The sequence below is a fragment of the Lethenteron reissneri genome, chromosome 7, assembly GCF_015708825.2.
Source record: "Lethenteron reissneri isolate LAM-NWPU_2019-01 chromosome 7, ASM1570882v1, whole genome shotgun sequence".
Lineage (NCBI taxonomy): Eukaryota > Metazoa > Chordata > Hyperoartia > Petromyzontiformes > Petromyzontidae > Lethenteron > Lethenteron reissneri.
This window is the reverse complement of record NC_083785.1, coordinates 5,362,623-5,380,070: the sequence shown is the minus strand read 5'-3', so window position 1 is coordinate 5,380,070 and position 17,448 is coordinate 5,362,623. Positions and strand designations below refer to the sequence as shown.

The 17,448-nt window shown below is 53.7% G+C and overlaps 1 protein-coding gene across 1 annotated transcript; it reads left to right on the top strand.

Annotated features, from left to right (window-relative positions):
* Window positions 1–3,603: 3,603 nt before the first annotated feature.
* Window positions 3,604–16,138, top strand: LOC133356504 (ras-related protein Rab-5B-like). The gene is made up of 6 exons (XM_061574050.1): window positions 3,604–3,702; window positions 10,986–11,267; window positions 13,012–13,163; window positions 13,864–13,986; window positions 14,468–14,561; window positions 15,132–16,138. Exons 2-6 carry the CDS (start codon window positions 11,087–11,089, stop codon window positions 15,239–15,241), a joined length of 660 nt encoding a protein of 219 aa, XP_061430034.1. The 5' UTR covers window positions 3,604–3,702; window positions 10,986–11,086; the 3' UTR covers window positions 15,242–16,138.
* The last annotated feature ends 1,310 nt before the right edge of the window (window positions 16,139–17,448 follow it).

Here is a 17,448-nt window from a genome sequence, read left to right as displayed (position 1 = left end):
AATTAAAGCCAATGCAATGCTCCTTCAATGGCTGACACTGTGGCATGTGCGGATTGCTTTTAAGCTACGGACATTTATTTTCAATGTCAAGTTTTTTTCTCCAGAATTTAAATTTCGACGCCTTGCCTCTCCAACGTAAACATCACGAACCTATATCTGCTTGCCTCTCTGTCTGCTCTGGTGAAGGTCTCTCACTCAGAGAGTGAACTGATATTCTATTCCATTGTTGCTCATGGCAGCAGCGCTGTGGCCAGGAGATCGATGCCAAGTCGAGATCTGCTGCTCGTCACCACGACGAGAGAGAGAGGGGGCTTCACCAGAGAGAGAGAGTCCGTGTTGTGTGTGGCTGCTCCTCCTCCTCCGTTGAAGGAACGCAGGTCACAGTGGGTTAACTGTGTGGTCCATCGTGTGGGTTGCTTGGCCACAATCGCACTGCTGTGACTTGTGGCTCCAATGGTCCATTCATGAAGTTGTGGTGCAGCATCCGCCTAGTAATAATGTTATGCTGCCGGTTGAGGGTTCCCACAATGTCTTGGAGGACGAGGAGTGTCACAGCCAGGACGAGTACGACGATGTGTGGGTCTCGAAAGAGGTGATTATTCTGGAAACGGGTGTTCATGAATAATCACAGCGATCGTGTTCGCTGATGGAACAGTGCTTTGTTAGGGGTGCCATGATGGCGACAGATCAATCGTCCCCTGGCTGCTGCTGCTGCTGCTGCCGCTGCTGATGGCTGTTCTGGGTGCCGCCTGCCTCGCTCTGCTGCAAGAGCAGCAGCGCAGAGCGTCAGTGACGACGCCGCTGCTGCTCACGAGTGGTGCTGCCGCCGCTGCACGATTCGACTGCGACCGATGGCCCGAGACAACACGTCTCTAGCCGCGGTAGAAAGTCCTCCAGACGCTGTCTCTCGAGACGTGCGCATGGCGCCATCACGCGGCGCACTTCGGCAATTGCGTCTCGAGGCCAGTCGAGGCGGCCTGCCAGCGTCGGAGGAGTCGAGCTCCTTGGAGTGAAGGCGACTTCCACCAGCAGGAGCGTGAGCAGGCAGTTGCAGGGCTGCACCTTTCCCTCTTAATGAACGTCTCACCGGCTTCGGGGTAAAACGCCTTGATCTAGCAGTGAATTGAGCACAGAGGTCGCAAACGGGTTTTGATTCCTTACCCGTACCCGGCCGCACCAGGGTCGCAAACGGGTACCCGTACCCGGTCGGGTACGGGTAGCCGGGTATCGGGTAGGGTACGGGTATCGGGTACCCGGTTGCGACCTCTGATTGAGCATGACTGGTGGTGTTATCTCACGGATCAATCGTTTGCTGGAGACTGGTCTAATGGAAATTCCACTGTCCTCTGACGGGATTTGGCCACTTCACAGGAGCGCCGTTCGCTACATCGTTTTGCGCCACATCAACCCCAGACGGGCATTGCCACCGTACCTCTCAGTGGCCAGAGAGATGTGTGGTGACCTCTGTGTTGAGGGCCTCCTCGTGTCCGCCAGGAGCCGGCCACGGGGCTCCACCTGACGGCTGCAGCGCCGCCGCCGCCGCCGCCAATGGCAGTGGAGGCTGCGCAGTGAGGGGCAGGGTGCAGCTCGGAGCTCGGAGCTCTGGGTATTTATATTAATACCGGAGGAATCCGGTGGGCTACAGAGCTCTTTGTCACAGATGTCCAGTCGGGGGCAGGCCGGGACGTGACAAGAACAAACGATAGAGCAGCACGGCGGGAGGAGCGCAAAGTGTAGGGGAGGTCAACGCGTCGCTCTCGGGGTGGACAGGGGCAGGAGGGCTCCCTCGCATCTGTGGGGGCCCGGGGCTTCTGCGGGCCTCTGGGAGGCCTCGATGGAGGAGTCGCTTCGTTTGTTCAGCCCTCGTGGTGAGATACCATCCCCGTCAACCCCCTAGCAGTGCCCTCTACCCTGTTACACGACACCAATTGAGACCTGACTGCTCACCCCGTGCCCCTATAAATCTCAACGTGCACCAGACAGAGTGCCACCACAAGGGGGACACACAAATAGACACGTGTTGTGTGTGCCCGCATTGAAACCTCAATGTGCCTGGACAAGAAGAACGCGGGGGGCACGGAGCGTGTGGGGGGGGCACGGAGCGTGTGGGGGGGGCACGGAGCGTGTGGGGGGGGCACGGAGCGTGTGGGGGGGCACGGAGCGTGGGGGGAGGCACGGAGCGTGTGGGGGGGGCACGGAGCGTGTGGGGGGGGGGGGGCACGGAGTGTGTGGGGGGGGGCACGGAGTGTGTGGGGGGGCACGGAGCGTGTGGGGGGGGCACGGAGTGTGTGGGGGGGGCACGGAGCGTGTGGGGGGGGCACGGAGTGTGTGGGGGGGGCACGGAGTGTGTGGGGGGGGGCACGGAGTGTGTGAGGGGGGCACGGAGCGTGGGGGGGGGCACGGAGCGTGGGGGGGGGTACGGAGTGTGTGGGGGGGGCACGGAGTGTGTGGGGGGGGCACGGAGCGTGGGGGGGGGGCACGGAGCGTGGGGGGGGGGGGCACGGAGCGTGTGGGGGGGGGCACGGAGCGTGTGGGGGGGGCACGGAGTGTGTGGGGGGGGCACGGAGTGTGTGGGGGGGGCACGGAGTGTGTGGGGGGGGCACGGAGCGTGTGGGGGGGCACGGAGCGTGTGGGGGGGGGCACGGAGTGTGTGGGGGGGGGCACGGAGCGTGGGGGGGGGGGCACGGAGCGTGGGGGGGGGGGCACGGAGCGTGTAGGGGGGGGCACGGAGCGTGGGGGGGGGGCACGGAGCGTGGGGGGGGGCACGGAGCGTGTGGGGGGGGCACGGAGCGTGGGGGGGGGGCACGGAGCGTGGGGGGGGGGCACGGAGCGTGTGGGGGGGGCACGGAGCGTGGGGGGGGGGGCACGGAGCGTGTGGGGGGGGCACGGAGCGTGTGGGGGGGGGCACGGAGCGTGTGGGGGGGGGGCACGGAGCGTGTGGGGGGGGCACGGAGCGTGTGGGGGGGGGCACGGAGCGTGGGGGGGGCACGGAGCGTGGGGGGGGCACGGAGCGTGTGGGGGGGGGGCACGGAGCGTGTGGGGGGGGGCACGGAGCGTGGGGGGGGGGGCACGGAGCGTGGGGGGGGGCACGGAGCGTGTGGGGGGGGGGGCACGGAGCGTGGGGGGGGGGCACGGAGCGTGGGGGGGGGGGCACGGAGTGTGTGGGGGGGGGCACGGAGTGTTGGGGGGGCACGGAGCGTGGGGGGGGGCACGGAGCGTGTGGGGGGGGGCACGGAGCGTGGGGGGGGGCACGGAGCGTGGGGGGGGGGGCACGGAGTGTTGGGGGGGCACGGAGTGTTGGGGGGGGCACGGAGTGTGTGGGGGGGGGGCACGGAGTGTTGGGGGGGGCACGGAGCGTGGGGGGGGGCACGGAGTGTGGGGGGGGGCACGGAGTGTGTGGGGGGGGGGCAGCAACGCGCACGGAGAACCTCCGGCGACCGCCCCTCGCTGCCCCCCCCCCCCGCAGCGTCATCAGTCAGCGGGAATCGATACCCGCGCCCGCAGAATCGATTGCGACGCGATTACGTGAATCGATTTCTCCCGCGACGTCACCGGGCGCGCGCTGATACACGGGGCGCTCCGCCGGAAGTCGCGTGACCCCCCCCCCCCCCGTGACAGCCGCGACCCGCGCAGCCGCCGCCGCCGCCTCCCTCCGCTGCTGCCGCCGCCGCCGCTTGGACCCCGCGCCTCGGCGCCGCTGAGGTGAGCGGCGCTCCCCCCCCACCCCGCTTCGGTCCCGGAGCGTCGCGCCGCTCGGCGTGGGGCGCCGCCCGGCCTCTCGGCGGGAGGAACCCTCCTCCGTGGCTCGGCGACGTGCGCCCCCCCCCCCCCCCTCTGGCTTTGTGCGAAATGGCGGCGCCGCTCGGCGCTGAGTGGCGCTCGGGGCCGCGAGTCGCGCCGCGTCGCCGGAGGCCGCGCGGGGTGCGGGCCGCGTGGTGGTGGGGGGGTGGTGGTGGTGGTGGTGGTGTCAGGGGGGCAGGAGAGGGGAGGGAGCCTTGCGGCCTAGGGGCTGCTACTTGCCAACCCGCCCCATATCCGGTAGCGCGGGTCCGCAGGTCCGCAGGTGTGGCGCCTCGCTGCGCGCACTCCCCGAGGCACCGAGATGCGCGCTGGGGCATCTCGGAGAGACTCGGTGATGAGACACATCGGGACGTGCTGATGCAGCGAGAGAGACGGGTGTGGGACTGAACGGAGAGTGAGATGCACGGATACTTAGTGGGTGACCAACACTGTGGTGGCGATGGTGGTGATGATGGTGATGATGATACCCGCGAGGGGGTGAGCTGCTGACGGCGAGAGAGACTCCGTGTTGGGGTTGGGGGGTACAGGGCGAGAGAGACTCCGTGTTGGGCTTGGGGGGTACAGGGCGAGAGAGAGACTCCGTGTTGGGTTGGGGGGTACAGGGAGAGAGAGACTTCGTGTTGGGGTTGGGGGGTACAGGGCGAGAGAGACTTCGTGTTGGGCTTGGGGGGTACAGGGCGAGAGAGACTCCGTGTTGGGGTTGGGGGGTACAGGGCGAGAGAGACTCCGTGTTGGGGTTGGGGGGTACAGGGCGAGAGAGAGACTCCGTGTTGGGCTTGGGGGGTACAGGGCGAGAGAGAGACTCCGTGTTGGGTTGGGGGGTACAGGGCACGAGAGAGACTCCGTGTTGGGGTTGGGGGGTACAGGGCACGAGAGAGACTCCGTGTTGGGGTTGGGGGGTACAGGGCGAGAGAGACTCCGTGTTGGGTTTGTGGGGTACGGGCGAGAGAGATCCCGGTTGGGTTGGGGGCTACAGGGCGAGAGAGAGACTCCGTGTTGGGGGGTACAGGGCGAGAGAGACTCCGTGTTGGGGTTGGGGGTACAGGGTGCGAGAGAGACTCCGTGTTGGGGGGTACAGGGCGAGAGAGACTCCGTGTTGGGGTTGGGGGTACAGGGTGCGAGAGAGACTCCGTGTTGGGGGGTACAGGGCGAGAGAGAGACTCCGTGTTGGGGGGTACAGGGCGAGAGAGACTCCGTGTTGGGGTTGGGGGGTACAGGGCGAGAGAGAGACTCCGTGTTGGGGGATACAGGGCGAGAGAGAGACTCCGTGTTGGGGGGTACAGGGCGAGAGAGACTCCGTGTTGGGGTTGGGGGGTACAGGGCGAGAGAGAGACTCCGTGTTGGGGGATACAGGGCGAGAGAGAGACTCCGTGTTGGGCTTGGGGGGTACAGGGCGAGAGAGAGACTCCGTGTTGGGGGGTACAGGGCGAGAGAGACTCCGAGACCCGAGTTGGGACCCGTCGACAAGAGACCGAAGAGAGGCACTCTGAGACGCGGCTCCTCGGCTGTGTCCGCCTGGTGGGATTTAACCCGCGCACCATCTGACGCTTCGTAAATCTCGACCCAATTTATTCGCATGTTGGCACATCCCGTTGTCAATCCACTGCTGGATGAAGTCCTTGCGTCTGTGGGGAGTTACAGCTGAACTGCTTCTGGGTGCCCTCCAACGTTTGGCTAAAGCGCCACTGCCTGGCGCGGTCCGGTTTCGGTGAAACAACCACGACTGTGATCCAACTTCGCCCCGTCGAGTAACTCGTTTATCGGATGATCGAGACTTTTATTTCGCAAGCGTCAACGGGTTTGTTAAACGGCACCGCAATCCTCTCCCAAACAAAACGTCGTCTGGTGATGGCTGCTACGTTACCAGTTGTGAAACAAGGGCAATTAGCAAACGCAACATTCGTCAATGACACGGCCGGGCGTCTTTAAAAGGAAAAATGTATATGCGACGTTTCGGTCAACGACCCTTCATAGTACGTAAATGACGACCAAATACTTTACTTATCCGAAATGAGGGCAAGTTAATCCGCGATGGAGCAGAGAAGACTGTTTCCCCAAATGCCCCCCCACTGCCCACTACGATAAACTCTGTCGCAGCTAATGACGAGAACGTTTTGGAAAGCCCCGAGGTGGAGTTTCGTTTTCCTTCTCTTCGCTGAGCGAGCGACCGTCAAAGTCGCTCGCTCAGCGCGAGTGCCGCGTCCCCAGATGGCGAGGCGTGGATTTGCACGAGACATGGGTGAGCCCAGCCAGGTCACGGGGTAGAGTTCGAGCCAGGCACGGGGGCCTGGGCACGACGCGTCGGCCCGCGGGTTGTCCGAGTGGCGGCATGCGCACCTTGGACGCGACGCACGCGTGGTGCGAGAGTCTAAAGTACAACGGGCTGGAAACCCGCGGCACTGCGACATCGTCGCAGGGACAGAGTTGATGGTCTTTTACTGGTAGGAACCTCCTGTCTTAATTATGTAACCAGGAGGTTCCTATTCTTTGGTTCTTTCGGTTAAGTCACGTCTAAAGATAAAATTATTTTAATTTATTATTTTATCTTTAGACGTGACTTAACCGAAAGAACCAAAGAATAGGAACCTCCTGGTTACACCAGCCCACAGGGGATTATTGTGTCCGTCCGTCGTGCATCCAAAAATGGGAGGCGTGGGGCTGGGTGGGGAGGGGCTGGTCACCCCGTGGTGCCCTTATAAAACTCAACGTGTAACCTACTCACGCCGGCTTGTACCCGCCCTCACAGTCGGCCATATTTGCGGAATACACCACGCCGCCGTTGACCCTGGCCATTGACAGAGCAACCCAACGTTCCTACCAGCTCCCTCCGCAGGAATGTGTTTGGCGTTTCTCTATTTCGCCGCTTTTGCCGACCGTCTGTCGCTGTCAACAGAACAATAACAGTGGTGGTAATCAAAGTAGTTGCGTGACCTCTTCAGGCATAGAAGCCTCGTCGACTTTGAGGCTCATTCTCCAGTGGGTCCTGCTGAATTGTGATGTTATAACGAAGAGTTTCTTTTTCTGGAAGGAGTCTTTAACTTTTGTCGATAGTACCCAGAGAACTCCCTCTATCGCATATGAATAACACTCCGAAGGTCCACACAGCGTCCCCTAAACCAACTTGCTGTGCTGCCAACTGCTGGCCACTAGGCAAGCTGGTGGGTGTGGGAGTGTTGTTACATATCTGTGTGAGCCACCCTGGCGGGAGTGGGAGTGTTGTTACATTTCGGTGTGAGCCACCAGAGTCTTGCCTCCACAGACGCGCGCCATCCTACTCCGTCTGACCGTCCAGGTTTGCTTCTCCCGCAAGTTGATTGGATGGTGTCTGTACATCACTCCTAATGTACGTGTTTATTAATGACTGTAGGTGATGGTGCCAAATGTATTGTGACACTAAAGAGATAGTTTATACTTCATACACAATGGACAAGATAGAATCAAGGTTTAGTTTGTTTCCCTTGATGCGACGTTAAGCGCTGTATCTGCTTGTTAATGCTCGTATTTATATGTTGTGCACATTCAGGCGAGTGGGTGTGAGGAGGATGTTGTGCCTTGGACTTTTCCGTATTTTATTGTCCAAGAGTTTGCTTCTTTCCCATTGATCATTCATCATGATGGACGTGCGTCTTGTCAGAGCCAAAGATAACCATCCCTCTTCCACAAGGGTTGAGAATTTCACCTTTGTCGTTTCCTGATTCTTTAATTGGTCATAAATTACTACACACTTGGTATTCCTACAGCCATTTACAAATAACTAAAGCCCAGCCACAACTGTTTAAAGTGTAACCCCAGCCAACCCAATCCTGAGCTCTTAACTAGAGCGGTTGCCATACAATAGCGCCACACCGAAACTGCGTCACTCTTCATGACATACCACTGACGTCACACTCAGGGCAGGTTATTCAACTGGTGGCAAGTGCTCGTGGAGTGGCCCCCCGAGACACGACGATCCAAAGGAGATTGAGGAGAGATTTGAGACGCGAAGACAAGGTAGTCACATTGGTGTTCCTGTAAAGGGCTTGTTATGTCACGAAGCCATTCGACGTCATAACACGTGACATCGCGCATCCCACCAGAATACACCAATGCTGCTCGCTACAGCGTCACGTTGTGTACTCCAGCACCACTACTCACCTTTGTGTGATTGCACTCTTAAGTGGAATGTTCCCCAAGTTTTCCATTTAACTCCTGAGTTCAGGAATACAAGTAGGGCACCAATTATAAAACTTAGAATTATTCATTTTTTTCAATAACAGTTTCCAAAATAAATTATTGATTTCAATTGTCAAGGAATTCATCGTGAAATCCAGTTCAGTTTTAGTAATAGTTGCATTGAATTATGCAACCGCACAGCCCGTTCCAAAGTGATTGGTCACTTGGCGATACAGAATGTATCTAAAACAAACTTACAGACCTTTGTTTATCCACTGCTGGATCGAGGCTTCCCTAAACTGCGTGGATCGTGAGTCCTCTTTAACTATACTTCACTATGCTGGTCAGAGCAAGTTGGTAAACCAAAAATCAATTCGGTTTTTATGAAATGTGTACGTCGTCCATAATGAAAAACAATTACGAATCCTTATTAACCGTGGTGTACCCATGACCGCGTCACCACGGGGTTTGCAATACCAAGTGTTCCTATTTGGTGTGTAGGTGCATCGCCGCATTTGGCAAGTCCGTTGCGGTTTGCATCGTTAATGTTTCCGTGCGGGTGTCTGGTGTTTCAGGGCGGGAGCCAACGAAGGCGTGCTCGGTGTGTCGCAGGAGTCGTGTTTTCACACTGAGGGTTGTTCCGGACGTTGAAGGCAGCCCGGGCCACTTTGGCGCAGTGAAGTGGCAAGGGTGGTGGCGCGAGGCGCTCTGTAAACTCGCCGGAGACCTTTGAGACCTGCAGCGCATTACCGACTTGTCGCCGTAATCGTCACGTGTTTTCAGTTGTTCGAGAAATTGTTATTTTCCGCTCTACGCCTGTATAGAAAATTACTCCTGTGCTTTTGCAATGTGAAGCCTCTGGCGTTACAACGCTCGTGTTGTGCGAGGTTGTGTGGGTTGTGTTTTTTTAAGTAGCCGGTCTCCCCTTCATTGTGCTGACCGTGTGTTAGTGACTGTTGCTATTCAGTCGGTTTTTTTGTTAGTTTCCTGGTTTGTAAAGCGATTGCAGTGCATTTTTGTTTCTCTAAAATAATTACTAAGCAATTATATTTTTACACAATAATCCCGGCACTGTAACAGATACGGGGTAGCTGGGCGGTGGTGGTGCGCGCCTGTGGGTGTCATACCCTGGCTTGCCAGGAGAAGGTGGTACAGCGAAATTGTGGCCTTATCTCCATCTGTTCCTTCTGTATGTATGTATGTTGAACTTCTTTCGCATCGTACCGAGCCAAGCACATTATGGGTTCAGTGTTGCCCTCTCAAACGTGTGCCGGTTTTCTCTGGGTGCTTCCGTTTGCTCCCATGTATAAATGCTCATTAATTAGCAGAAAACATCCAAATATTTAAGAGGACTGCAGAAATTGGGTCATTTATGGCACCAGCTCACCACCTGGCTGCCATCCGGCTTGTTTTTGGTTCCTCTGCATTATGAGATGCAGTTTGCATGACACATGCTCTATAGCACGAAACATTATTATTGTCACGAAGGTTTTTGTTTAAATATGCGTAGAGTTTTCATACCCCATCTTAATTGTCTTATAAGCATTCACATAGTGTAATAATGCAGAGACGTGGAGTGTTGAGGTATAAACTTTCTTGGCCCATTCTCGTAATGCGAATGGTTTCTCTGCTCTGCCACCGTTCCAGATAGATTATATCACGCACAACCGGAATACAATTAGGGAAATCTTTTGTTTTTAGCCTTCCTCAAATGCGATGGCTGGCCGCGAGATCGACTTTCCCAATGCCACAGTGCTCGGGCAGTTCCTGCAAATCGTCCCCAAAGTGCCCTTTCCTGGCAACTGCATCGTCAAGCCAAGATCTAATTGGGGAAAACTTAATATATATTATTTTTTAAATAACAACTTGGTCACATCCCGTTTTGAGTTTGTTGTCGCTGCTGCTGTTTTTCTGTGTTCGGCACGAACGTGGTCGCAGTGTTTTGTAGACTAAGTTGGCAACACCGTGTGCAGAATTGGAAGCCTTTTTATGAAGAGCAAAAGGGCCAGGGCATTTCACTTTCCACAACCCCACACGGCTCTGCGCTGTGCCACCTGAACTTTTGTTAAGAGCTGTGGTGCCCCTTGTGCTGCACTCGAACCGAGCTCTCACGTTACCGTGGGGATAACGATCTGTCTCCTCGATAACGGGCTTCCGTGTTTCAGGTTGTGCCTTTACATGAAGAGTGAAACTCGGCTCACGCGGAATACAGAAGTTTGTGTCATAATGTGTTGTCATGTTGAGCGCATTTCCTTCATAAATGGAAAATGAAATGCAAGGAACTGCGATTGTTGCCATGCAACCCAAAGTGTAGGGGCCATATCGTAAACTCCTGTAATCTGTGCTCCTTCATCGGAGGAGGAATGGGAAAACAACCCAAACTCTCTCCTGATCCTTCCTCGTGGCTAGCAGACCTCAACATATAACTCTTGAAATATATTTGCCATCATACGCAAGAATAGAATAAAAAGGAACGTGAATGTAATATAAAGGTTCTTCCTCGGCAGACATATGCGATGCACCTTAGAGGTATATTTACTCCTAGACTTGACTTGTTAGAAATGTTTAAGCTCATAATTTACATGGCCAGCACTTTTGTCAATCCACTGCTGGATGAATGATTTCTGCTGTTACACATTAACCACAATTTTAAATGAGAGAGAATTTAACTCGTCAAATCGTGACGGTGAATCGCACAGTTCAGTAGCTAATTTCGAAATATAGCAGCAGCCCCACACCTCCTTGTCCACCTCCCCACTTAACCCACTCATCCACTTACCCACCCACCTGTCTGCCTGTCCACTTACCACCTCACCACTTGTCCACCTGCCCAGCTGTCCCCTTACCCACCTACCTACCCATCCATGCCAACTGACGGGCGCATTGTCTGCAAATCAAGGCAGTGGGCGCGTTTTGTAAGACATGGGTGGCTGGTTTTGGAGTGTTGTGCGAGGGTTCGACAAACACCTCTGTCACGGCACGAGTGAAAGACGGCATTTTTGCGGTGTTATTTTGCGTGTCCCGCTGCGCAGAAACCACTCGCGGTCAGGAGCTGTAACCGCGGACCGGCCGACCGTGCGAGCCGCCCGTCCGCGAGCGACACAGCAGCGAGAGCTCCGTAGCCGCGCTAGGCATGGCGGCCAGAGGGGCCACGGCCCGCACCAACGGCACCACGGCCGGCGCGCTGGCGTCCACCAGCAAGATCCTGCAGTTCAAGCTGGTGCTCTTGGGCGAGTCGGCGGTGGGGAAGTCGAGCCTGGTGCTACGCTTCGTCAAGGGGCAGTTCCACGAGTACCAGGAGAGCACCATCGGCGGTGAGGGAGACCGGCGTCACGGACGGAGCTTGGAAAGTTGGGGGGGATGATTGGGATGTGATCAGGGCTGTGGCACAGACGGCGTTGGCTCAGTGGGTTGTTCTGAAAGGGTTTAGGGCCAGCACACTTCTCAACTACGGTTGAGAGCATTCGTGGAGAGGGGGACTGTGACTCGTAAAGATGATCCAATATGAGAAAACCTGTAGTGTCAATTTGTGTTGCCATTCGAGACTTATCCTTTTCAAAACCAGAACAGATTTATTCAAGGCCTGTTACCCTTAGCCTTGAACAAACCAAACTAAAAAGCACTGTTCGCAAAGATGCAAATGCAGTTTGATCAAACAGCTGCCTTGTTGCATTTCATATTGCCAATGAAACCCTTCTGATGACAAACACATGTTTTAGAGCATTTAATAATTCATGCATGCGCATGCTTTTTAAAAGTAACTGATTATGCAAATGTGTTTAATTTCGGTGGACGATGGATATTATGGATAACGATTACCGACCGCCTTGGTAAAGTTTTGAAAATTGGAAACCGCAGCAGTTGTAACGCCCCGTCAATTCCTTCTGATTATAAATGACTAGTGTACGCGGTTGGGAGCATCTCAGGTGTAAAGGTGCGCTGCCTAATAATGTCCTCGTATGTCGCGTCATCTGCCCTTCTTTTATGCCCAGTCGTGGCAATGGCAGAGCACAAGCACTGTGAATGTCCAATTGCTTTAATGAACTCCGTTCTTATCACGTTGCCCGGGGGAGTTTGCCCGTCTCGCATGATGTCGTCTTGGGCCCTCCGGTGGTAATTAAGTATGATGCATTATGTTCACTTGCAGTTACCATGCAAATTAGTGCTTTCAGTTGGTATTTTTAGCCAAGATGGCTGTTTACGTGTTGTTTTTTGCATCGCCCGTCGCACCATGTTAGTGCCAAGATGAGTAGAAGTACTGTTGAGATGCCACCGGTGGTGCAGGGCAGAAGGGGTTCAGGAAAACCGAGCGAGAGATGGGCGCATGCAGTGGATTTGGATACGAGGACAGCAATAGACACAAAAGAAGCACATGGAGACAGGGAGTCTGAGCAGCTGACTCAATTCAATGAGACTCTTTTCTTGGAATAAGAATCCCTAATATTTGTCTATGAACAAAACCAAATCCTCTGTGATGGCAGAGATAAACAATCTCATTGTGAAACATTGTGGTAGCAACATCCTTAAGCCTTTCGCATGATGGCCTTCAATGAGGTCCGTCTCACAAAGCTCCCACACTCGGTCTTCCCTTAGGAGTTGTGCTTTGTGTCGTTGTGCACGGGGCTGCTTCGGGCTTGCCTGGATTCAACCAAATTAATTGCCCAAAAAAAATTCGACTGCGGTGATCTTATTTTGTAGTCATCGGTGAACATGGCTGAGACCAGTGACACGCTAAGTCTTGCAGATGGCTGGAAGTCTTCTCATATACATATATAGCCACTGACCAATTGTTGGTCTTCGTCTGTGCACTGCAATATATTTAGTATCCTAGCCTGCATGTTTATTCACACTACAGTAGTTTATTTCAATTCGTCATAATCGTGCTTTGATATTTAGCGGTTAGTGGAAGTCACCGTAACGCTTGATGCAGTTTGTCATCGTTGACTACAGTAACAAAACACTTGGCTGACGAATATTTTTGTCGCTAATATTGTTAAACGCTGGCATGGAGGAGGGGGTGACTGCATTTGCGAGATAACAGCTGTGGGCCGTGTGCAGCGGCGTTCCTGACGCAGACGGTGTGCCTGGAGGACACGACGGTGAAGTTTGAGATCTGGGACACGGCTGGGCAGGAGCGCTACCACAGCCTGGCGCCCATGTACTACCGCGGAGCGCAGGCGGCCATCATCGTTTATGACATCACCAACCAGGTCCAGCCCCGCTCGCCGCCAACACCACCGACGCGCCCATCGCCACAAGCGAGACGTAACACCTGTTGACCACTGCAAACCGTGCCACTGTAATCTTCGCTACCATCGTAATTACAGCCATCGTCACCAAAAAGTGACTCAACACTCAGTCAACACTACAGCCAGCACAACCAAAAACATATCCACCACTTCCAGACCCACCACCACATCACTGCCAAGGCGACAACAATTGTCACCAACACACTTCAGGTCTATGTTGAGATTTCTGTGTATTTTCTATGTTCAAGGCCTCAGTGATGGTTCTAGCACCCAGTAAACCTGGGACACCACATAATGCGGGAAGGTGGCTCTTACATCCACACCCCGAGTGTAAAGCTCCATGAGTGGGATGCGACTAAGCAGACCTTGGAGGATCAACTGTTCACATTGCAACTGCTGCAAGAATATGGCAGAAGGAAGTGATGGTGAGGTGTAATGTGGTGAGATCATTGCCTGTAGAACCTGAGTGCCCTTCCCTGTCACCCCACAAGCAGTTGCTGTTTGAAAGTCGGATCAGTGAGTGGAGTGGTGGTACACAGTGGGCACTGGTGTTCCTTCTTGAGGCATGATAGATCCCCCTGTGTACAATGTCCACTTTTGGTAAACACAACGCAAAAACACGTAGAATTCATTCTGTGCCACGTCTGCGTGCTCTATGCAGGACACGTTCTCTCGTGCCAAAACCTGGGTGAAGGAGCTGCAGAGACAAGCCAGCCCCAACATCGTCATCGCACTCGCCGGGAACAAAGCCGACCTCGCCAGCAAGCGGATAGTGGAGTTCGAGGCGAGTATTTGTGTATGCATGTTGAACTCCTTTGACACCGGACCTGGCCAACCGTGCTAATTGAAGGTGGGAGTCTGGGTCTGCCCTGAGAGCGTCGGTGGCTTGGTAATAGAGTATGGCTTATCGTGGTGGCTGTGGTATTCGTGTGGCAATTGAGTCTAGTCTGCCATAGTGAGGGAGTGGTAATTACAGTTTTTGTAAGAGACTGATATTGGGCCACGGTGTGTGTGCCACACCGATTTCTTGGCACCTTATTGGTGTGCGCTCCAACCCTACTGCACGTGGCTGCCGAGCTGCCCAACACACGGCCGTCCACGTTGTCAGGAACTGTCACCGACGGTGAGGGCGAGAAGGTGAAAAGAAAACGGCCGATTGAACTCAAATGTTACATGGAAAATCGAGTGGTTTGAATATTGACTTTGTGATGGCAAAACACAAAGAAGGTGCTGTGGAATACTGACACTGGTTTTGCCGTCGGCAGGAGGCGCAATCGTACGCGGACGACAACGGACTCTTGTTTATGGAGACGTCGGCGAAGACGGCGATGAATGTCAATGATATATTCTTGGCAATAGGTATGGTCCCTCATCACTTTATTCTCGTTACTGTATTGAGGAGACTCTTAAAGGTGTTTTGTAAAATGTTAGCTTCCTTATGTAACACGTGTTGTAATTGAGTGTTAATGGCTATATATGAAATACAATCAGTATATTTTACATTTGCCCTCTGCAGCTCTCAACCTCCCACATGCAGTGGCCACCCATCCAAGTGTTCAATCCTGCTAAGCTTTTGAGATCTGATACAAATGACCAATTCACCTGGAATGCATGACAGTGAAATATATTCGTAATATTGAAACATGTAGAAATATTTCAAATATGCCATGCAGGAGTGTTCTGAAAGAGTCTTGCAACTCGTTGAGGCTTCTAATGGATAGTAAAGGAAATTAAGTTAACATTGTCACTTCCCCAATGTTATCCGAATTGTGCTATCGTCGTCATGTGACAAAGTGCTCCTTATCTCTCGCAGAGCAGTGTGACCCTACGTGTTAGGGAATTGCCCACAGAAGCGGATATCACAGAGCCAACTTTTGAAATCCCAGAAAACGCAATGCTTATTGTTCTTCTTCAGTTGTTACGGTGCAGCCAAAAAGCTGCCACGGAGCGAGCCACCGGGCACAGGCACAAAAACAACGGGTACGGTGCAGGTGGCCGCTGGACCAGACAGCCACCAGAGGAGGACCTGCTGTAGTTAACTTGGTGCCGACATCACCACCACCGGCACCCCCCCCCCCCTACAGCGGCACGCACCCCGCACCGTCACCACCACGTCTGTCTGCAAGCAACCGCCCCGGCGCAATCGGCCAGCCGGCGCGTCGGTCGGCAAGGGTTTCCTCGTTTGAATCCTGTTTAAAATAAAAACCTCGTTGATGTAGAAAAATCATCCTGTTATTAAATTTGCAAAGGAAGTTTTGGCATTTGTATCTTGATGAGGGCTGATGTACGAGGACGTTTTTTGTATTGGTCAAGTGCCGTCAATGATCAGCTCTTAACGATTGTTTTGTTTTCAGGATATGTACAAGTTGCAATATGAAACAGTTCTGTGCATGCATTAACAATAGTCATAACATTACCGGTTATTAACAGCATAACAAAGTGTAGCGAACCTCATTGTGCATTGGTGAAACTGGACCGCGAGGGAGTTGGATTTTTTTTGTCGTTCATGACGGGTGTGGCAGGGCGACGTGTTAACGCTCTCCAATTCAGTCTCTGCAGACAAGGATCTGGTGTAATAGTTGTGGCAGGAAAAATCGGAGGTTGTCTTGTCTGCTGCTCATGCAGGGTTTATGCCGATTTGTTCATGGAATGTCCTCCCTTTTCTCAGCGTCACTTGAAAGAGCAGGTTAATGGATTGGTGCCTGTTATTCCACAGAAATCTGATTTGTACATAGGCCACCCACTGATGTCCAATTACATCTCCAGGCAAATCCTGTGTAGTCTTAAATCATGGACCACATGTAGTTACTTTAAGGTGGCTTCATTAGAATTTAACGAGTTAGATTTTTCTGTATACAATAAATTTAATTCATGAATTGTTACAGAAATGTTTGTTCCTGTTTAGTGCACTATAAAAAATGTTTTCCGAAATCCAATGAATTTTCTGGTGCCGAACTTCATTCTTCTGTCATCCACTGTTAGATGGTGCTGCTGCTGCCAAGGTTGATTACAAAGAGCTAAAGGATTTTAAAAGCCAATCTTGTATCCCAGCAAAATAACTATGAACTGCATGGCTTATTGGGGAGTTTGTTGAACAGAGTTAATTTATTCTGGGGCCATATTGTTCTTTATATGAAATCCACAAGTAGTGTTCACTGCTTTAGTATCAAATGGGTAAGGAACTACTATGCTATTAGTGATTTACTTCAGTTTTACTGGAACTAAATTGGTGTTCTTTTCCACCATCTATTGCTGGCCATGATGGAAAACCAAAGAGGTCACGGGTAAAAAGTGTTTAATACAAAATTGACCTGCACAGTTTAAAAGGCAAGGGTAACACAACCTTTGTGACAAGTGGTTTGTCCCATGACACGCACATTTCCATAACCAACGTCACATTATTAGTTACCAAGTGGTTTGTTTTCACGTTAGGCACATTGGAGCCCCTTGTATTGTGACTGCGCAAAGTTGGTTAGGTTCATATTCAGTCTCAAAACGTTTATGCAGGAAAGTTAAGTAAAAACACGCTTTAAAATGTTAATTAAAAATTATTGGCCAATTCAATATTGCGAACTACATCAGTATCAAGTCGCATCAGAAGTCACGGTAAATTCACCACCCGTGTGCATTGCCCCCAAAATAAAATCAGATTAAAAGGAAAGCGATCTGAATCGCGGGAGGTAGGGTTTGGTTACACGTTTTCGCACGACTTTATCATCACCCTTTGTTGCCTAAACGCCCATGTGAATGTGTCGATGCCATTTGAAAGAGTTGAGGCAGTTTTTTTTTTTTAACACCACTTTCAAAATCCCCCCATAGTTAAAACGTGTAAAGTCTTTTGCGGTCAAAGTTGCACAAGTGGAAACTCCTCCGGGCCTTCCCCCTCGCGGCCCCGCGAGTCTCGGCGTGCATCCCCCGCAGCGTTGCGGTTGTCGCGGTTGCGAATCCAACGCAGGAACGCCGCGAGGACGCGACTCAGAAACCCCGGCGGACGCGTGGCGACCGAGTCGCAGCGATGCGGCGGAGCTCCCACGATGCCGCTGCCCTCCTCGGCCTCCGACAGGGCCCCAAAGAAGGTGATGGAGGAGGGGTCCGCCTCGGGGTGCGAACGCGGGTCGCATAGCTCCAAGACGCAGAAGGCATCCTGGTCCCCTTCCTCAGCCGCCTCGCCGCTGCACGGATATGGGAGGGCAGAGGTCACGAGTTGTCACCTTTACAAGTCGGCGCTCAAGGGTTTATGCATCGG